The sequence below is a fragment of the Macrosteles quadrilineatus genome, unplaced genomic scaffold (genome assembly GCF_028750875.1).
Source record: "Macrosteles quadrilineatus isolate MER2022 unplaced genomic scaffold, UCM_ALF_1.0 Scaffold_2__2_contigs__length_208266976, whole genome shotgun sequence".
Classification (NCBI taxonomy): domain Eukaryota; kingdom Metazoa; phylum Arthropoda; class Insecta; order Hemiptera; family Cicadellidae; genus Macrosteles; species Macrosteles quadrilineatus.
Genome location: NW_026542595.1, coordinates 35,949,131 through 35,972,644, shown reverse-complemented (window position 1 = coordinate 35,972,644; position 23,514 = coordinate 35,949,131). Strand labels below are relative to the sequence as shown.

Below are 23,514 nucleotides of genomic sequence, written 5' to 3'. Positions count from 1 at the left end.
AATAAGCATCATAAGCTTGGCGGAGAGCTCTCTGTAACATACTATCTACAAACAAAGGACTCAGGTGAAATCCCAGTTTGACAGAATTATTTCTCTCAGTAGTAACTGGAGTTGATCGCAATCAGTGAAGAATGTTTCTTGAAAAAAAAAAACTCTAACAAGCCTATAGAAAATAAAAGAGGGGAAAATACTTTTATTTCAAGTTAAAAAAAGGATATATGAGGAACTCATCCAAATCCTTCGATGAACAAAATCACACTATAAATGCTATAACGGTCAAAAGGCCCAAATAATTTGTTTAAGCTGTTATCGAGAAACTCCTTGCCTTGTTTAATAGAACTGCATCTGAGGATGTACAAGTGAGGACACTGATACAACGATTAGACGAATAGTCGTACAATAATAACATATATAACAATTATAGAAAATAACACCGGAATCAATAGTCAGCCAGTGATGATTGTAGAAGATTCTGTTTTCTCTAAAAAACAAAAAAACATAGATCAGCTGAAAAATTAGTTGTATTGTCGAAAAAGGATCTCGAGTGTTATATGACTTACTAACAATTGACATCGAAGGCACCATCTTTCTGTTTTTTTTTATCTTCAGCAGATTAAGCCACTTCCTTAAATACTCTCATTTGCTATAGTTTAATTAGTTTTAAGTATCGTCAAGCAACAAGAAATAAAAAGGTGGTCACACAATAAGTAACTTGAATTGTTTTGCTGATACTTTAAATGTTGCGTAGCAATATACAGTATAATATTCAAAGTCAAATAATTATGATGTATTTTTAATAACATTATGAGTCATAACGACCAGAATTTTACTATAAATGTTGCAAAAAAGGTTATCATACAAGCAATCCTTTTGTCTCTTCAAGCAGTCATTAGTTTTTTTGATCTGGAGGGCCCACTAACAACGACAAAACTGATTCTTTGGTACGGTTCTAAACTAGGCTACAAATTAAGTTCCTGTTCCTGAGCTGGATAGTGTTTCGCTAGGAGGACTTGGCTTTAGAATAATCTTCCTTCTAGAGAGCTGAAGAAGAAGTAGTGGTAAAATATAAGCAAACCGATTTTTGTAATATTTTAGTCAGTTTATGTAAATTACCAATACGCTTGATTTTGTACTGTTTATCTTTGAACGTGCTTGTTACTTATTGTTTCATTTTTATTTACTGTACATTTATTAATGAGATGTGTAGTGTCTGTAATCAATAAATTTCAAGAGGTCGGGCTCTACATTGTGACGGGTGACCCCCGGCACGTCAGGTATCCGGTGCTGGGAAAACGGAGGTTGGGCCTCGGGGAACTGGGGTAGGGGCGCTGTCCCCGAGGGTATACCCGTTCCTGACTATTCCGGGCCGCCCCTTGCCGCACGATGCGCTGGTAAACACAAGATGGCTTTTATAACAAATACCCTGAACACATCTTTGATAAGTAGCTCGAATGAGCAAGAAAAGAAGTCGGAAGTAGAGCGAGACCCTTTTGGACAAATCTCCAAGGTCCAGAGATCGCCAACATTGAAAGGCGTGAAGACGTCCCCTCCACCTGCATCTTTCAGGTGTACAAAGGACTTGACTTTGGGATCTCCCTTGACAAGTGGAGAAGGAAACGGTGGACCACGCTCTAAGTCTGGTGAAGGGATGCCGGAGGAATCCCTAACAGCAGCGTTAGATTTGGAAGTGTCGGGAATGGTACTTCTGCGTCAGCAATATCTCGACGCAGAAAATGACATTGGAAACCGACTTCGAAACATGGAGCAGACCATAAAGGCAATGCTTGAAACCTTTAAGACGCAGAGAGGAGTTAACCAAGTGGTTAAAAATGGTATGGCTAAGCTCGAGGACGACCTTGGTTTTGTCTTCGCCTGCCGGCTGGTGAGCAAGGCGGCCATGGAAAGGATCGCCGAGAAGGTGGTGTCCATACCTGACGACAATGCGCGACCTTCCAAGAAACGCAGGAGGCCTACATCAGAAAGCCCTCCAAAAAGAGAAGAGGTTGTTCATACAGCAAAGCCTAAAGTTAAGGTCAAGGCGACCCAGACTTCTAGGTCCTTCTCTGACGTAGTTACCGCTCCAGCGAAACCTCAACAGCCACAGCAACCTGCGACACCCATTGAGGGTAGCTCCCGAAAGGGGTCAGTCGTAGAAACACCATCTGGGACTGTGTGGGAAAAGCGCCTTACGAAAAATGAGAAGAGGAAATTGAGGCACGCGGAAGTCGGCTCCAAGACATATGTGGCAGTGAGGGCGCAGTCGACCGGCGTGGCCCAAGCTGTGCCTGGCTCGGCACTCACTAAAAAGTCGCGGCCCAAAAAGCCCAGGACTGAGGCAATTTTGGTCAAGCCTTTGGAGGGAAGATCATTCGCCGAAGTCATGGGTGTTATCAAGGCCAAGGCTAAGCCAGAGCAAACCGACACGGTTGTACGGTCGATTAGACAAACCCGGGACGGGGACGTCCTCCTCGAACTGGGTAAGTCTAAAGATAAAGCCGCCTTTGCTGCCGAACTAAAGACAGCAGTGGAAGGTCAGGGCACCGTTCGTTCTCTCGAACCCAAGACGTCCGTCGAGGTTCGGGATATGGATTGTGTGTCAACGGAGGATGACGTCATTGATGCCCTAAAAAAAGCTGTCCCCGAGCTTGCCGGACAAACGGCTAGTCTGAGGGTGTGGCTCACGAAACCAAACCGGAGTCAACAGCGGATGGCGGTCGCCGAAATGGCAGACGCAAACGCCAGTAAGGTTTTGGCACTCCAGCATTTGAGGGTTGGATGGGTTAATTGCAGGTTGAGACGGAGGGTGGAAGTAACGAGGTGTTTTAAATGCCTTGATTTCGGCCATTCCTCCCGAAACTGCGAAGGGCCCGACCGAGGCAAGAACTGCCTTCGATGCGGGGAGGTGGGTCACAATCGTAGGGACTGTAAAGTTGAGACCTGTTTCCTCTGTAAGGAGAAAGGCCTCAATGATAAAAACGCTAAACATATAGCTGGGTCTGGGCAGTGCAGTGCATTTAAAGGCGCACTACAACAAGCGAAAGCCCAACCACGAAGATAAGGATCCTCCAGTGCAATGTAGATCGATCCAGGACGGCTGACGCGCTTCTCAGTCAGCTTGCCCACGAACACGGTGTTGACGCGCTGTTGGTCAGCGAACAGTACCAGTACCGGGACAGGGACCCATCTCTTTGGTTTCCCGATACACTTGGTACTGCTGCGTTCTGGGTTCGTAATACAGCTAAAGTGCAGGTGAGGAGTCACGCGAAGGGCCGAGGATTCGTTTGGGTCGGGTGCGGGGATGTCACTTACTTTAGTGTATACCTCACCCCCAACGAGGCTATCCGTGACTTTCGTGGAAAGATAGACCGCCTGGAAGAGAGCGTGCGCGATACCGCCGGGCACGTTGTCGTGGCGGGGGATTTCAATGCTAGGGCTGTCGAGTGGGGAATGACTCTCACTAATTCCCGGGGGAAGTACATCCTGGACTTTGCTGCCAGGGCTGGACTTGTTGTCATAAACGAGGGCAACACGCCAACTTTCCAGCGTCCCGGAATGAGGGGAACGATCCCAGACATCACGCTTGCATCTGAGTCCCTCTTGCCGAGGATACGAGCTTGGAGAGTCCTAGAGGATTATACGGCCAGTGACCACCAGTACATCATTTTTGATGTCATGGATAGTCATCAGAGACAAGCTACCGAGTCTCGGCAGGTGCCCGTTCGGTGGAACACCAAAAAGCTGGACGTGGCTAAATTCACCGAAGTCATACTACGGGGAGAGCCAGTGGTACCTGCTGCATCTGGCGTGGCTCACGCAGAGACATCAGTTACATCATTGATGAGGCTGATAGTCTCGGCCTGCGAAGAGTCAATGCCTTGCAGGAGATCCCGGTGCGATAAGCGACCTGTGTACTGGTGGACAACCGAGATCGCAGAACTGCGACGGGCAGCATTGAGAGCCAGACGTCTTGCTACCAGGGCCAGAGAACCTGAAGATAGACGTCTTAAGTCTGACGCTTACAAGGTGGCTAGGAAGTCTCTTCGCCGGGCCATTAACCGGAGCAAACGCAGTTGCTGGGAGAAATTAAGGGACGATGTCGATTCCGATCCGTGGGGCCTGGGTTACAAGATAGTAACCAAGAAGCTTGGCACCCGCTCTCCACCTTCCGTTATGGACGGGGCCTCTATGGAGAGGATCGTACAGTCCCTTTTCCCGACTCACACACTGCGCCCATTGCGGGAGTTCGGAAGGGTGGACGACGTACCGCTTTTCAGTCTCGAGGAGTTGGAGGTGGCCGTTCTATCCCTGAAGAACAACAAGGCTCCTGGACCGGATGGGGTACCTGGTGAGGCCCTGAAGAAAGTCTTTTCAATAAATCCACAAATCCTTTTGAGCACGTACAATGCCTGTCTGGCCGAGGGGAAGTTTCCCTTCTGCTGGAAAACAGCTAGGCTTGTGCTCGTGGGGAAGGGAAAAGGAAACCCAGACCTACCCTCCTCTTACAGACCTCTCTGTATGTTGGACACTGCTGGGAAAGTCTTGGAAAAGTTTATCCGTTTCCGACTGAATTCAGCCGTGGTTGCTGCAGGAAATCTATCCCCTCGTCAGTACGGCTTCAGGAAGGGACGGTCAACGGTTGACGCTATTGAGGAGGTAAAGCGAGCCGTAATGAGAGCTGAGGAGTTTAACAACTATTCTCGTCGGGTTGTGCTGCTTGTAACACTTGATGTGCGAAACGCATTTAATTCCGCGAGGTGGTGCGATATGCTGGACGCACTGGAGAACACTTTCCACGTCCCGGCATACCTCATGCGCATGATAGAGGACTACCTCCGGTACCGCCTCATCATTTACGACACTAGAGAAGGCTCCAGGACGATGGATGTAACTTCTGGTGCTGCTCAAGGATCCATACTGGGCCCGGACCTCTGGAACGTCGCCTACGACAGCCTCTTGAGATCCGAGATGCCTGAGGAAACTGTCCTAGTTGGGTATGCAGATGACGTTGCGGCTTTAATAGCTGCACGTAGCATTGAGCTTGCCCAGCTGAAACTAAATCGAGTCATGCGAACCATTAACGCATGGATGGCAGAACATGGTCTCTCACTCACTCTGAGCAAAACTGAGATTGTGATTCTGACTAAAAAGAGGATTGACACCATCGTGCCTTTGATGGTGGGGAACGTTGAAGTCCAAACCACTCGTGCCGCAAAGTACCTTGGGGTCATGGTGGACAGCAAGCTCAGCTGGCGAGACCAGATCACCCGTACGGCGGATAAGGCCGCTAAAATGGTTTCTTCCCTTAGTCGGTTAATGGCCAATGTCGGAGGTCCGCGGTCCAGCCGCAGAAGGCTGTTGATGTCTGCGGTCCAGTCCGTGCTCCTGTACGGTGCGGAAGTCTGGGCAGACGCTCTCAATAAGGAGATATATAGGATGCGGCTCGCCCGAGTGCAGCGTCAGGCAGCACTAAGGGTAGCATCTGCCTATCGAACAGTGTCCGAACCCGCCGTCCTGGTGGTTGCTGGAGTCATCCCCGTCAAACTTTTGGGGGCGGAGAGGAAGGCAATTTATCAGCGCCGTGGGGAGGACCAGGCAAGAATTGAGGAACGCACCCGGACCTTCCAGCTGTGGCAGGAGAGCTGGGAACAGGAGACAAGGGGGCTCTGGACCAGGCGACTGATACAACAGGTCCAACCTTGGGTTAATCGGCGGTGCGGAGAGGTGAACTTCTACCTCACCCAATTTCTGACGGGTCACGGCTTTTTCCGGTCGTACCTGTTCAGGATGGGCAAAGCCGTGTCACCCGATTGCATATACTGCCCAGGCATTCCCGATGACGTGGAACACACTTTCTTCCACTGCCAGCATTGGGAAAGGCCCCGCCTAGAGGCTCAACAGTTCGTAGGACTGCTGTCGGTGGACACGGTCATACCGATGATGATGGAGGGTGAGGACAATTGGACCTGTGTGTCACTTTACATCCAGGGTGTTCTCCACGCCAAGAAGCTTGACCTCGACCGGGATGCGGTGTAGGTCAAAAAAATAAATAATGCCAGAAACGGTGCGAGCCCTGTGGGCTTAGGTCACATGTTGGCCTGACTTCAGGTAATGTGACAAACAATTCCAGGTTTGTGTCCGACAGAGTAGAGGGGGGTTTTAATGTGAGTAGTCTGTGATAAACTCAGGAGTCTCACACTACATGCTGGCTACCTGTGTGCGTAAAAGCATTTTCCCTCCTCACCCTAAAAAAAAAAAAAAAAATCAATAAATTTGCCTTAATAACAAATCAATAAATCAACAAATTAATATATTGATTAGGCTAGATTTACTACTCGTAGAAGTTAATGCTAAAGTAGATCTTATAAGTCTCACTACCTTAAGGGCAGCAGCACATCGACCGGCTAATCCGACGTCCTTTAGTTCAGTGAGCCGAGTTATTGCTGTAAGTCTGACATAATATTTGGAGTTTAAAAGAGTTTTGTTTCTAGTCTTTTGAGAACTTCTATAACATTACTTTCTGAAATTTCATAGTTACGCACGGAGTTTCATTTTTACGGATAGTTTATGGAGTATCAACTACAATACAGTATTAAATTGTCAATTATCAAAGTCAAAATAAGAATAGTTAATTTCAGTACAACATTTTAATAACTGTTTATTTACTCATTTAACAATATTAAAACATGTGATAATTAATCTTCACAGTAGAAATATAAAGATTAATCAATGGTCATACATATACAGACTGTCCCAAAAGTCCCGGGCCGGTTTAATGTTTTCTAAACGACAACAGATAAATCAATAAGATTTTGCACATCAACACCACACTTAAAAATCTACTTTTTTAAGGAACTATCAATTTTCTGTCATATCATGGGGACGTCCCGCAAGGAGTCAGAAGGAAATCTTGAATAGAAGCATAGGTTGACATGCACATCAAATTTAAGACCTTTACTAATAGATTACAATGCCGTAAATTCAAGCTCAAAAGAACGCCTGAGTAAAAAATGGCAGCCGTTCAAAGATTTCTTGAACCTGCCATTTTGAATCTTTGAACGACTGCCATTTTTTACTCAGGCGTTCTTTTGAGCTTGCATTTACGGCATTGTAATTTACTAGTGAAGACCTTTAATTTGATGTGCATATCGACTTATGCTTACGTTAACAATTTTTTTCCGATTCCTAGGGCTGTGCCCCCAAATGCCAACGAATCTTTGAACCACTGTCATTCTTGACTTGGTTGTCCGTTTGAGTTAAAATTTGCGGCATTATATTCTGCTAGTAAAGACCTTTAATTTGATGTACATGTCAACCTATGCTTCTATTTAAGATTTCGTTCTGACTCCTTGCGGGACGTCCCCATGATGTGACAGGAAATTGATATTTCTTTAAAAAAAGTAGATTTTTAGGTGTGGTGTTGATGTACCAAATCTTATTGATTTATCTGTTGTTGTTTAGAAAATCGTAAACCGGTCCGGGACTTTTGGGACAGTCTGTATATGAAATTAGTCATTAACATACAGGGAGGCCGAAAAGTCCCTTTACACTAAAGGTAAATTCAATTGGCATTGATTAAAATCATAGAAATCTATTATAATTAGAAATTGATTGTTGACTAAACCAAGTGACCATAATTTTTAGTCCAAAACTTCTGCATGCTTGTCTCCATTGTCTCGGCAAAGCTTGACTCGACGTCAAGTTCGATGGCTCATTCGTTTCAGCATTTCTGGGGTGACTTGTGCAAAGACCGCCCTTACTCCCTACTGTGTGTCGCCGCGTCCTAGGGCTGTGGCGGTGGTTGGGATGGGAGAGTGAGGCTTCGTTCTCTACCCACACTGTTCCCTTACTACTCACGTACACATATTTGCTGATCAGTCGTATTTATAACAGTGCAATACGTACTGCTAAATTGTGTGTAACTAGTTAAAAAGACGTATTGGAGGTAATATTACCGGTTCTTTGTGTAATAAAACTATCATCATAAGTGGAGCTTATTGTGGGAACAACTCAACATCCATTACTTATTTATTTTGTCATTTAAAACTTATAATAATAAAGTATCTTCAAAATTTAGTAATAGTGTTTCTGTAATTAGTAATAGTGTTTGACTGTTAGTTGACATTCTTTTACAATTTAACTAATTAACGTGATTTTTAAAAAGACACTAGACAATTTTACTCAAAACCTCTGTGAGAATCTACACAAGACTAATCCAAATAATTGAACGGAAATTACGTTCAAAATCTTTAAGTAGTTCAAAGCGAAGTCTAACCTAAATAAGCGTATCGGTTGTTGTCAAGACCCAAATTTAAATTATTTTGTAAAAGAGTAAGTTATCCATGCTCTGACCTCCATTTTAAGCCACACGATATACTAAAAATCCCCGTTATTAAATTCTCATTAACATAATATGTGTGTTTTTGAACATTTTAGACGTAAGCCGCACTCTTTTGAAATTAATTTAAAGATTTTTTTCAGAAACACGATATATCAATATAATAGTAAATAACAAGGGACAATTTTAAACTGTAAACACTCACATCCTAGAAAATGATTTTAAAAGCTTAAAATTCTCAACTAAAATCAAGCATTAAAGTCATATATTTTTTAAGGAAACTCGTAAATAATCCTTTTTCTGCGTCAAGTTGTAGCAGTAAATAATAAAGGGTCCGGTAAGTAGAGGGAGTCTGGAGAGTCAAGTAACCTCATTACAGCGCACAATCCTCTCTGACAGAAACTCATTTAAGTTAGTAATTTGATGAGATTATTCGTAAATGAAAAAAACATCACAATGACGTGAGCCAAAAATGACTTTTTAAATCATCGCATAATATTATATGTTTTCAACTTCATAGGATATTTTTAAATCTTTTGTAAGGACACGTCAAAATCCTTTTTTAAGTTTTGACGGATATTAAATTTATTAAATTACTTAAATGTTTTACAAACATCTTATAACTTAAGCTTATGACATGTTATAACACTTAAAGGTCGATTCACACATACGGAACGTCACAGTTCAGTCACATAAGTCACGTCACAGTCAACCAAAATATTCTGGATTTTCTATTGTGTTATCTACACTCATCCGGTGCAGGTCCAGTCGCTCTGCCGGCGTCCGTCAGACAATGTCAGATTTCTTCTCACCGATTGTTTGTTTGGACCGTTCGGACGCCTGACTGACATGTCTGAGGTTAGAAAATGGTTTTTCCCCATTTAAATGGTTGTGTTTTTATATTTAGTACTGTTTCTAACAATCAACAAAATACATTCTTAAAATTTGATAGACTATTGTGTTTTAATTTTAATACTAGTGTCCCTGTAGCTCGAATTCAAGAAATTGCTAAGTATTAAAGGCGTAACTAAAAACATTATTTATATTTCTTCTCCTTGGTGGTGTTCTATGTTTTCCTATGTTTCCATAGTTTGCAAATCGGCTCTTTCAATGATTACTTAGAAATGCATCACAGTTTTAATTCAGTTTAATTTTTAGTATATCAATTTATCCAGGCTCTGTAACTGGATTGTGACTGGACTGATATGAGTGAATTGACCTTAATTCGTAACATGGAAACTCTGTGACCTTTTTATGTATTTTTTTAAGAGGTTGGCAGTCTCTTTTAACCTTTCATTTGCCCATCAACATAGACTACCTGCCCGTGCGTGGAACGTCTCCTGCATAGCAAGGGGTGAGCCGGTACAGTACTAAGGTAAACTGTACTGATAAATGTTTGCGGCAGTGACTAGGATCCGAACCCACGACATTAGCCTTGGTCACAAAGTCCGTGATGCAACCGACTGAGCCACCGACTCACAAAAGAAGTTAAAATCTTAGAGAGAAAATTATTTTATTAAAATAGTTAAGGAGTTGAGTATTTTATGCTGACAGTTGTGCTAAGGGACAGGCCGCACTAGAGCAAAGACTTTTCATTGTTTTTAGTAATGTCTCTTCTTAATTTGTCAAAGAAATAAGATACTACGGACAAACGTGAAAGTTTCAGTACCAACATTGGAAAATAGACAAATATACAAGCAAGCTAAGTAACCAGTAACCATTACTACGTCAAAAGGCCTAGTTTATTACATTATCAAATCACAGCATATGTTATAGCATGTTCGACTTAGGAATTTTTCTCAACCACTAACCTTTTCTGTGAATGGTGTAAATGCATCCTTATTTAGAAAGGTTCCATAATTATCGTTAAAACAAAAACCAATATTTTATGTACATACATTTTTTAAACAAGATTATGCAATGTCAATAACAATTTGGCATGACAAGTAAATAATCCAAGTCACATATATAGAGTGTAGGCTGTAGTCAATGTTGTAGAAGGAAATTGCTTGTTCTCATGGCACACTGTTGACAATTACTATTCCCGGTTATAGCTTTGTATAACAAAGACAACAGTAGATTTACAGGACCTTTTGCAATGCAAAGTAAAAGGCGAACGATATAATAAAAGTAGAGTAAATTTCACTACTTATACTTATTGCAATACCTCAATTGTTACATAATACTTAGTAAATAATAAATAGTTGTAATTCTTCAAATCACTTTACGATGTTATGTTTGAGCATTATTACCTCTGAAAAATTATCGAGTGATCTGATAAGGACGATTTTTTTTGTAAATAGTTTTTATTTGTTTGCAAACTAGTTCATTTTATTTAGTCATTTGTCTTTTGTTAAGTGAAAATGGAAAAGTAATGATTACTTACGTGTTTCTAGTTTTTGACCCTCTACAGACTTTAACATGTTGTAGTATATATTATTCTTTGCATCTTGTGTTTTTTATTTTATTTTGAATATTAGGATAGTCATCAATTTAAATTAATGTTGTTTAACAATACCAGAATAGCTTTTCTATGCAGTATTACCAAATGCTCGCCATTTAAATGGGTTGGTAAGTTACCTGCAAAGTATTCTTACCGGACTAGCAAGACTAAATACTATTTAAATGTAGTTTTGGTCCAATCGAAGGCACAACTAGAGAAATTACTTAGTAATAAAAGTTAATAATAAAATAAATAAATAAATAGGTAATAAAAGTTTAAATTTTGTGAGTTTGCAGAAAAATTACAATTAGTCAAATGGAATCGTTAAATTTTTATTCAATAGAAATAATATTTTTACTGATAAACATTAACACTGTATTTATTTTAAGTTCTTGTAATGTTAGATATGAGTATGTAACATTTGCACAATCATGTAGCACGGGTGGATATAAGATGAGATTGGTAAGAATGCTCAGGTGTTTCTAAGCCACAACATTATACGCGGCCCAACCTACCCTTTAATTTATTGAGGCATTATGGCATTTCATAAAGAATCCTTACTTATAGTGTTCTGAGCTTCATAATAAAGCGAAGTTTTAGTGAAATACTGCATCTTGTAAATTAGTTGTCTTAAAAAATACAATATTGATTTTATTAAAATTTAAACAAGGAAAAAATATCCAAGAGTCAACTTATTTTGTCGTGGCTGTTGTATCATCCAGTGAGATACTGTATTAAAAACGTTTAATTCCTCTCAAAGCTGCAGCTTGTTTACTGCGGTAGTTTGCTGCGGTGGGGGTATAACACTTTAGGCAACTAACATAGCAAACTTTAAATATTTTTCTACATTAATTTAGATATCACATATACATGCATTTTCTATTAGTATGATGTAAATTTTGATTAAATCGATCGAAACAGTTTTGTATAATAGAGAAAAGTGTAAAGCAAGTTTTATTTTTACCTGTAAATACGTTTTGATTCCATGATATCAGTAAAACCCTCTTGAATAATTCATCTCAATTGCTAATGTGAGTTGATCTGATACAGCTTTGAGCCTGACGAGATTTGTATTTTGCATTTTACGTAATTCAATTTTATGTTTAACACATTCCTATTTAAATTACGTACAACTCAATCAAGTAAAAAATACCAATAATACAATTATTGTGAAAAAATGCCATGCATAAATTTTAAAATAGATCAGTAATTGCCTAATCACAAGAAATACTGGATAGGATTCTTATATTTAAAATATACTCTGGTAATAGGAACTGTACCTCCTTTTATATTTATAGTTTACAGTACCTATAACCCCAATAAATACTAAAGGTGACTTATAGGAACCTGATGATTAAAAAAAAGAGAACAAAGCTATTTAAAAAAAAAATTAATTTTATATTGATGAAACTGGAGATCTATGTTCAAAATCCTCCTTACAGAATCCCGACTTATGATTAGCTCTTGGGCTTGGCTTCGTGTAAATTTGTCTGAACTTCTGTGTACTGCCGCTCTCACTCTGCCGATGTTTTTGAGCGTCCTCGCAGTTATACAGGGGCTTCTTTTTGGTTATTTTTTCAGTTCTTTTAGCCCGCTTGGAACTGAATCATTTCTATCGATATTGAAGTGACAACGAAAAAAAATCTGCTGTCTGCTGAGTGCGAATGACACTCTTTATTTTAAATATAAATGACGTATGAAAAAAAATTGTGATGAATTGTCCACTGATCCATTGTAACTCAAATAATAAAGGCCACACTGAAAATGGGAACCTAACCTCAATCTACCTACCACGTGACGAAACAATGTAACAGTTGGTACAAATTCGTCTGGTTCCCGTAAGTCACCCTGTACGTTCTTTTACTCATTTTCTAGGTAATAAAAAGAAATATTTCATGGCATTGGGTCTTAGGAATAGACAACTACTAATAAATATTTACGCACTTTACCCAATAACTATTTGAATCAACAAGCTGTTAATATGGGAACATGAACTCCTAATAAATGTACAAACTATTCGTGATAAACAATATAGTAGAGTAATATATGAAAATAACTATGTATGTTTTAACATCTTAAAGCTACAGAGAACCAATTACTGAAGGTAATCGTTAAATTAGCTATTGAAACAAGAATTGTGTTAGATTTTACTGGTCGTTTTAATAAATGGTGGCTAATAAAAATAATTTGTACTATTTTTTTTATATCCAATAATCCCAAAAGACATGTATGGTTGTACTATCCCAAGAATACTATATAGTTATGTACTTATAACAATCCACCTTTACATCTAATCTTATTATACTGCAAATTAAACGAGCTTTTATCAGAGATGATTGTGAGGTATAATGAAGTTACACTTTACTTTCCAGACACTGTCTACTTAACTCTGTTAAATAAACACAACCCTGTTCTGTGACTCTTAGACAAAACTAGTTTAGTTTCTAAGGATTTTAATACTGCCATAGCAATAATTGGTCTATCCTTTATATTCTGCCTTGTGGTTAAACTTCTGAATTGATATGGTTTTATGAAATCCGAACCACTTTGAAAATTTTATTATTTCTGAGTTGTAATGTAGAAACCATATTAATATAATATTAACTTATACAATTGAATAAAAAAATAAGTTTGGTTACAATACATGTTTTAGTTTCTTTACAGTGACGAAGGTATTAATGAACGGTTGTTCAGTTAACTTTAACATTAATATAACACTATATGTTTTAATTAAATTTACAAATATTTTCCAGTAACATGTTTTACAAATTATTTATTTACTATAAATTGTTGAAACCTATTTAAATCTTAACCTATTTAAAGAGTATCTTTCTCTTGTAACTATTAAAAGTGTGTTCATTTCCCCCCACTTGTATTTGTTCAATTTCAATACTTCTATTTCAAAACGTTTACTCCTCTGGTCCTTTGAACTATTTTATCATTACCCTTTGTCATTTGATTCTCTGTTCTTAATTATTATAAATAACTAAGACATTTATTTAAATATATATAAATTGTTTTATTTAATTTAAATAATTATTTTATTTAAATAACATTTTTGTATATGAAATAAATAAATAAAATAAATTTTGACCGTATTGGTTTTTCCCATTTTTGACCCTAAAAACTTAAAATTTTGCAATTTCTTTCCAAACCATTTTGTAGATCTTAAAAAAACAAATAATTTAGTATATCGAAGCGTTATTATGCGCCTAGTGGTTACAGAGAAAATTCCAAAAAACTATAAATTTAAAATTTTCATGTTCTTCTTATGGAGATTAAATAAACTGTTGTGTTTGATTGTTTATGAACATATTTTGATAAAATTTGGAAAATGCATTCATTTCATACTAAACTATTAACATAAAAAAACCTTTTTACTCTCCCTGTTGCAGCAAGCCTAAGTACTCGTTAAACTAATGCTATTTAAATAGGGAATAAATGTGATATATTTAAGGAGACATTTTAGTGTAAATCCAATCAGGCAAAAGGAAATTCGCACAGTCTGCAGGTTTGCTGCGGCGGGGGTATTATTATTATGCCGTGTGAATTAATAGTCCTTTTAAAAATACAACCATAGATTAAAAGAAGTACAAGAGTGTGTGATATGAAAGACTTTAGCGGGCACTAACCACGATAGCAAGAGAAGACAGGTTCACATAGCCATGTATCAAACGCTTGTGTTTTGTTCATATTTAAAATAAAGACTTATCGGTGGACGAGACTTTGAAAAAAAAACCACAAAGAATAGATATACTTAGAAATATATTATAAAAGTTTAAACTTATTTTAAAGCTTTAATTTGGGTACTTTAATTTCTACTTGTACAAACTCATTAACCAAAATATAAAAATCGCACCTTTAAACTCGCTTTCAAGAGTAATACTACTGTAATGTCAAACCCCTTTTTGTGTAAAACTGAATTTTGTCTTAAGTATTTTACATTAGACTATAAGGGATCTTCTGACGTTGCAAAACGAAAAAAGTTTTTGAATAGTTACCACTTAAAAACACTGTAGCTATTTCACTATTTTATACCTTTTACGTTGTAATAAACATGCTCTTTTAACATTCATTAACCGCTAAGCTAAAAAGAAAATTACGAATGAAACATTCAAATGTCATAAAACAGTGACAACAATGAATTGCGTTGTTACCTCAATGGCAAAGTTACACTTACCTCTGTCGTTGACAAACGTAGAAATGGGAGAGCGAGCATTTATTGGGCTGTTATAGTAAATGTTATTGTAAGCCGAGTCGGGAAAGTGGTTTTGACACGCAGTGTTTGCACAAAAGTTAGACATTCTCTGGAATCGAATTTAAAGAAGGTTTTCTAGTTTGTTAATAAAAAATCATGTTCTGTATTTTTAAGTTTAATGCGCAGCACCCAAAGAGTAATACTTTAATACTTTTCGATGAAATGGCGACCATACAAAGTAGTTATTTTAAGCCAAGTATGAGTGGAGATGAGTGTAGGATGAGTGGCACGATCTTGTAGTCTTGTTAGTGACTAAGGCCCACATTCCTTAGACACAGCTGTTAATTAATAGCCCATACAGCTAATGGCAACTAAGGAACCTACAGTTTGTACTATAATCCGAACCACATTCGAATTAGTCTAATTATCAAGATAGTACTGCGGATAGTCGTGCTACTCACAAGTGTGGAAGTTAATTCACATATAATATGTATGTTGTATACCAAATCCATTAATTTAATACCTCGAGAACTTACAAAAATTATCTTTTTCATAGCTAAATTCGAATCATAAAATTTCAACTAGGACCTTATGTTAAGGGGAGATAAATTTAGAAAGTTTGGGCCATGGAAAGGGTTTTTTGGGGGCTTGAAAGTTTATAAAAATGTTTTTTTGGCCTTACAACGTGGAAAATCTCCAATTGTTCAATGACCATCATGTAGACCTTAACAAAACAAAGAATCTTACATATTGAAGCGTGGTTGTACAATTAAAGATAGCGAAGAAAATTCCAAGAGACTGTACATTAAAAATTATCATATTATTCTTATGGATGAAAATGAAACAATTGTAGATACTTGTTTATGGGATATATATGTTGATGTAATTTGGCGAAATTATTTATTTCATCCTATACTTTGAGCATTTGGTTAAAAACACTTGACCAAAAATACACGATGGGGGTATTGGTTTATAAATCTGTACCTAACGAATCCAAGTAGGATATAAGTAACCTTATGGGTAACCTTATTAAGAGTTGACCACTCATTATGGATGAAAACTAGACTATCTGACCCTTCACCAATGTTGCTTGCGTTCTACAAAGTGCATAAATCATAGGGTGATTTATGTTGAACGTGTTACAGCTAAGTAGCATAGAAGCATAGAGTCATTGCAATCAGATTCAGCAGTCGTTTGCAGGACGCATGATTTAAATCTTCATTACTGCAGTATTACCTACTGAACGTAGCATACATGGATTAAGGATGCTTTCAATCTCATAGGCCTTACAATCAAATACAGTTCCCTAGCAGCTGTGATAGACAGTTGCTCTGCTCTTGCATGTTGTAAGGTTGCTCATCAAACATTCGTAATCAAGAGTTATAACAGATGATAACAGATGATGTACCGAGAAAGCTTATGCTTTATTTTTTAAGCGACGTTTGTTTTAATTGAAACGCTGTTTACTGCAACCTCAATCGAGGTTAGTGGATGTACAAATACAAATTGTATAATAAATAGTGTTCTTATGTTTGTATGGATGATTAAGTTCAAGGAAAACTTTGAAAAGGTAAAATTTAGTTCAATTAAATAAAAAAAATACCCTCGCCGCAGCAAACCTGCAGACTAAACGAATTGCCATTTACCTGGCTGGATTTCTACTAAAATATTCCCTAAAAAATGTCAGATTTATTTCCTATCTAATGACATTAATTTTAGTGAGTACTAAGGTTTGCTGCTAAAGAAAAGATATTGAGATGTGTTTTTTTTTTGCAATGTCGATAGCTTAGTATTAAATAAAAAGAATTTCCGAATTTGGTTTTAAATATATCCATAAACAATCCCACTACAACAGTTGATTTATTCTACATAAGAATAACATGGTTAATTTTAAATTTACAATTTTTTAAATTATCTCCGTAACCGTTAGGCATACAACAACCCTTCAACATACAAAATTATTTCTTCTTTTAAGCTGTACAAAATGGTTTGGAGAGAAATTGTGAAATTTTGTTTTGGGGGAAAAAATGGGGAAAATCTGTTTTAACCCCATAAACCCCCGTTCCCATAGTCTGATTATGCTGGTTCGCGAACTAGTTCAAATAGATAGATGTAGGTTTACACGCTTGTACAAAATTTCATCAACATTTGTTCATTTTTGCTATGGTTATCGTGCTAACGGACACATACACACACACAAACACACATATATATGTGGAATTGAACGGATGAGGTTTTTGTCCTCTTGGGACCTTAAAATGAAAAATAAATCGGTCCCAGTTCTAGGTCTTACCATGAGACCTGCGGTAATAGTTTATTCCCTATATGGGAAATTCGCAGGAAAATTGATGGTTAACATTGCACAATTAGCTGGCTATGTTACTTTTAATAGGGTTATACAGTCATTAATACGAGGATCTTTTAATGTGAACATCTATAAGTTGTATTAAAAGGTATAGCGCCAAACATGCCGTGTTGGTGTATTTCTATGGTAAATTTGATTTTAGCATAGAACTTTTAACATGTTGTAAAATCTCTAATGAATTTTGTGTCTCTTGCAGTTGTGCAATTATAAAAATTGAAGTCTAAAAAACCAAAAAGTAAAACAACATAAGTGCGAAAATAAAGAAATATACATTTAAATAGGTACTTCTTCTCATGCTGGGATGAAGATGATGTTCTCTAAACGTATATAAGTAAAAAAAAAAACAATTAAAATTGTTTAACTATCCTATGTCTTCTGCAATACTTTGATTTCAAACTTCTAAAATTTTGACCAACTATTTTAATTTACGTTTTTTTTGTTTTTTCTTTTTTTTGTATTTCACTCCCATTTTAAATCCAAACAATAAGTTTTTTTGAGTTTTTTTTTATTTACCAGACAATATTATTAAAGGAAAACCTATTAAATTTGTCATTTGTCTTGCAAAAATGGGTACTTTCCTGTTAAAGGGAACATTCATTATTATCGATTATTTTTTTGATATATCGATATTTTTGTTTTCCGATCCATTACAAATTGACAACAACTAACTACTGATCTTGTTTAGGCTAAAACAGTCTATTATATGGATTAAGAAATGAAACTGTTCTAAGCTAACCGTTTGATAACAGAAAAGGCAAGTTAAACACGGAATTTTTAAATGTTACAGCAAGTTTGGTTAGTTATGTTAGGTTATTTTTTTAGAACAGTTTCATTTTAATATTGTTTGTTGATACTGAACAATATTTATCGTAGTTGTCAGCTGATATGGTTCAATTTGTTAATATCGATATATCGAGAAAAAACCATCGATAATAATGAGTGTTCCCTTTAACAGGAAAGTACCCAAAAATGTTAACGAGGAAAAGTTGATACATTTCACCTTGGTGAAGTATTTGGTGCTTTTGTATAGCCAAGAATTATCTTCACGTGTCATACTTGTTTTGTTATGTTCACAGAACTGTGGTATTTGCAAATGCATGTTATATGCTTTCAGACAAACGCTTTTAATTAATACAACAGTGTGTAAATGGTAGTTTTGTTTCTAAAGCTAACGCGAAGGCATTGTTTTTATTGAACTCTGCATGTACTTAAACTCGGTAATTTTTACAGATGTTCACTTTTCCAAGATGATTTCAATCGCTCTTTTCGTTGTCGCTACCATCGTTGTCTGCTCGGCGGACATCCCTACCATTGGACCATGTGATGTTAACGTACAAACCCAGACTGACTTTGACTTTGAAAGGGTATGTTATTTTCAATTCAAATATGTTTATATTAGTCAGTACAGTAGTTATTATTTCCACGATTTGGTAAAGCCACTATGTTTTATTTTAAAATATGTGTGTATGATACCCGTTATTTTAAAGACTAAACTAGAAGCTTTATAAATATGACCTGACAAATTATTAAAATGTTTACTGTAGTCTTTTTACTCAAATTCTACTCTCATAAACTTTGTACATGATCATCTTAGACGTAAATACACGGTGTGTATTTCAAACCTTGTCAAAAAATGTCAATACTCAGTATAGGTTTCTAATAAATAGCTTATTTTTTGCAATAGTGTTAAAATATGTTTTCATTTACATTTTACTTCTAACAGTTGTTCAATTAGTTTTAAATATTTACTTGTAAAATTTTTTATGTTTACTTACAGATTGTGATTTAATAAAAATCTACTTTCTATTTTCTCTTACAAAATGTGAACCTTTATTAGTAAAATTAGTAATACCAACATATAGCATACATATTTTCCCCATTTATTTATCCGTTGTTAAGATTTTTTTATACAAACAACAATATTTTTGAATTAAATTAAATTATTATAAAGGCAATAAAAATAGTGTTGGTAATTATTTTAGGTAACGTTTGAAATAACACTTACGTAGACAGGATGAATCGTAAACCATATAAAAATGGCACCAAATATTAAACAGTTTGATTTAGCATGCCAATTATCTTTGGATATTTTTTTTCTCATCTTTATCAACTTGTATGATTTAAGAGTAACCTTATCTTGGAAAGTACTTGTAGACCTTAGTCATGATCCATGGCCTGTACAACGTAGTAATAAAACTAAAATAAAACTAGATCTTGTGGCGTTTGTTAAAGTAGATTAAGTAGTGTAATCTTAGGTACTTACTGTAAGAACAAATAGTCATACAACCATTAAATAGCAACTTCACAATTAGGTTTCACAATCACTGAATAATTGATAATGTTGATTATTCCTTTAAAGCTCTGAAATCTATTTCATAACAAATATGTTTTACCTACAGTAAAACAAACAGCCCATATACTGATTTCTTATAAAATATCATGTTTTAGTTCCACAAGGAAAAAGGGGGTAGCTGGAAAGTGGTTTATGGTCCTGCCACAAAGTTTAATGAAAATCTTAGCTCGTTGTCTATAAAAATAACCCCCGCCAAGGACGGCCAATACAGAGATATTATTACATATAAAGCGTAAGTATCTAAATGTCAATATTAGAATAAGTTCAGACGAAATAATAGTCAAAATTCATGTTTCTGATCCCCTGGACTATTTTATTAAGGCAATAATAGGTTTTAAAGTAACTCCGTTGAATAGCCCAATGATAAAGCTTGCTTACAACATTCGCAAAGCTTGCAACTCGTCAAGAACACAATTAAAACAAAGTACCTGGGGACCGAATCATAGCTCGGAACAGTTTATTTCAATTGTAAAAGCAATACAAAGGAAACCTACGTTTCATTTCCAACTAATTTAGGCTTTAATCATTTAAGTTTCAATGGAATTCCAATTTATTATGATAGAAACTTTGACCTGGCAATCCACCCCACAAAGTCTTTTGTTTATTTTTCTTGTTATTCTTTAAAGCAACAAGGTTACTTGGTAAATCATAAGACCAATGTTAAAATATATTGACTTTCATTTTAACTTGTTTATGTAAAAAGATTTTTGTGACAGTTTTCACTGCATTATACACGTTTTTATTCAAGAAATAAATTTCAAGGAATTTGTCAAAGACGTTTTTGAGATCTTTGTGCAAGCAAGCAAGCATACAAGCATACATAAAAGCAAATATTGCTCATATATGAGTATATAGGATACGAAAACAACATATAAAACATACATACATAACATAAATACATATTAACACAAACATGAGTATGATAGAACTATCTAAATGTTTCTGTACGAAACATGCAAGCTTTAGCAGTCTTTATCATTGGGCTATTTGACAGATTTACGTAAAAACCTATTAATTTCAAAATAATAGTGAATTATAAAACGGTTCGAAAACAGTTAAATAAATATGAATTGATTTACAGTAATTAAATTTTTATGTTGTAACAAAAAAATTTAAAACCTAATTATTTAAAAAGTGGACATTAAAAAAGGCCAAAATAGTTAATGGAAGTACGAAAGATATTTTATTCAATCTGCAGACAGAGAAATGCAAATATAAATAATAATGTTAGTGAAACTTATGGTAAGTAAGAAAGAGAGATTAATAGTTTCTTGAAACTGTACTGTTAAGCTTAACATTTTGTTACCATACAGTTGTCAGGATTGAGCAGAAACATTAACATTTTGGCCAAATGCGGGAAAGTAAAACTTTGCACAATAGTTACGCAAATAACTTTTAAGAAATGTAGTAACTGTGCAATTTATATGTGTTGTACTTTTAATGTGAGTTACCTTGCAAATCGTTGTGAAGCTAAGATTATGTATTGTATTATGGAGTGTATTTATACATCAGCTTTTACTACTTTTACTATTGTTGTTTGGAAGAAAATTGACTAGATTTTTTCGAGAAAAAATACTTTGAACATATTTTTGACTCATTTGTAATATTTTTTTCAATTGAAGGAAGGACGGGACGAGTGGACAGTTGGCTGATGAAATTGTAACCAACAATGGTCACGGAACCTGCACTGCCACTACAACTAGTATGTTTTGGTTAAACAATTATACAGCGAACCTAATATTTATTTATTTTATTACTAACTTTTGACTAACTTCTTGACTAAACTCACTTTTATGCTATTTTTTTCTTACTTGGATAACTTTTTAAAGGTTTTTGTGAACATTTTACTCTTTATTATTGAACTTTTCTCTCTTCCATCTATTTTAAACGTATTACCAGTTTATTTGTAGTTATAATATACTTAACATAGGTTATTAATACATTAAGTTGATTACATTTTTGCTCTGTTTTACTATACAAGCCTACAAATATTTTTAAAATTTTTTATTTTGTAAAAATTCAATGCTCACATCAAATCTAGCATGAAGACGAAAGTGGATTTTTTCAGTTTTAAGTGTTTAATTTATTATTGAAAAAATGAACTAGTTAAAAGGAAGACATTATTGGTGCTTTTAGTGGTAAATTTCTAATGGCCAAGCATAGCTAATTAGCGATTTAGGAAATAGTTGCCTTAATACAAAAATTATTAAGTAATAATAACAATTTAAACAAAAAAGGATTTCCTGATTAATCAACGCATTGCCTTCATCTTTTTAATTTATTTAAATCTAGGTAAATTTGTGGGAATTTAGATCAGTTTTGTTGTTTTTGCTATTTAGTTATTAATTGGTCCAATGACCGTTGGAGTAAAAACGCATTTTGGAAATGGAAAAAAATTGAACAAAATATATATTTCATATCTTTTTAAGTAAAATTTATAGCCGAATTATAACAAAAACTTTATCGTGAATTGAAATTTGTACTTCAATAAGGAAAATGAAAATCCCCTTTTTATAAAACTAATATTGTATACTTTTTTATGTTTAACTTTTAGCCAACGAAGTCTACAAAGTCAACGTAATCAAGTATGTCCCAGGAAGATATGCATTCTATTACATCTGCAGCAAAGAAGGAAGTAAGTAGTTTTTCTCACTATATCAACGAATTTATAATAACAATAATACAATTTAAGATATGTTGAATGGTTAAAAATGACAATATGTTTGACAATTACATCACATTAGTTCCTATCCATAGTGATTTCTTTATGCTTGGGACATTTGTTTTACCAGTATTACAATGGTGCTAACTATGACCAACTGTTTATTGTATATGTTAAACTAAATATTTTTATATGTGTAGGTGACCAGGCGATAGACTATAGATACGTGTTGGCTCATGGACCACTGACATCAGCTGAAAAATCAGCTGTCTTGGCTATTGACAAGGAGTATGGCTTCCAAGGCAAATTTATTCCTTTCGGAAAAAATAAGTAGAGGAATTGTATTTAGAAAGAAATAAAACAATGATGAACGAGCAGATTTCATTATATAGTTAATTAAATACCCAATCTGAAACCATAATCTATTTCTTTTTCTATTATATTTATCATATATACAATGAATGTAATAGATATTACTCATATTTAATTGCCTGTGATAACCAATAATGCAATAATTATGTAATGGTTGCGATACATTACATAAATTATGCTTTATAACACAAATATTATATATCAATCAAGTAAGGTGAAATTTAATTTCGGAAAGTTTATTGTTCGACAAATCATGTTACTAAAAATGCATAGCTCTTTATTAATTGTTATAATTATTAATAGACTCTATACTTGGTATTATATTACTTTTCAGAATCTGTTTGCCCAATCTTTTTCCTATTAAAGAGGCTATGTTAAGATTGAGAACAAGGTTATAAAATTACGATATTAAAACAAACTTTCAAGAAATAAACAATATCTATTGATTAAAACGTCGTAATCATTGTTTGTATGTTAAAATATTTTAGCAGATCTAAGTACGATAATTTATGTTCTTAAAGTTTGCGATATGAATTTGAATTTCATTAAATAACTATCTAGTTGTCAATGTCTATCTAATTTAAAGTGTATGCTAGTTAATGTAATTGGTTTAGTGGGTAAAAGTGTGCAATAATTGGAAGATAATATAATATTATTTCAATTGCCCTTGTTTGAGTACTGACTAATAATTCGGCTGCACATTCGAGTAGGTATATTACTAAGATATACTTATAAGTGGTAAATCAGTATAAATGGCTATAGTTTCTAAGCAATGCTCTGGAAAAA

At 35.5% G+C, this 23,514-nt stretch overlaps 1 protein-coding gene across 1 annotated transcript; it reads left to right on the top strand.

The window, feature by feature from the left end:
* Positions 1-18,563: 18,563 nt before the first annotated feature.
* LOC128988101 (uncharacterized) lies at positions 18,564-22,735 on the top strand. Its single transcript, XM_054409307.1, has 5 exons — positions 18,564-18,705; positions 19,790-19,926; positions 21,317-21,396; positions 22,249-22,329; positions 22,557-22,735. The coding sequence occupies exons 1-5, from the start codon at positions 18,589-18,591 to the stop codon at positions 22,688-22,690; spliced, it is 549 nt and encodes a 182-aa protein (XP_054265282.1). The 5' UTR covers positions 18,564-18,588; the 3' UTR covers positions 22,691-22,735.
* Positions 22,736-23,514: the final 779 nt, after the last annotated feature.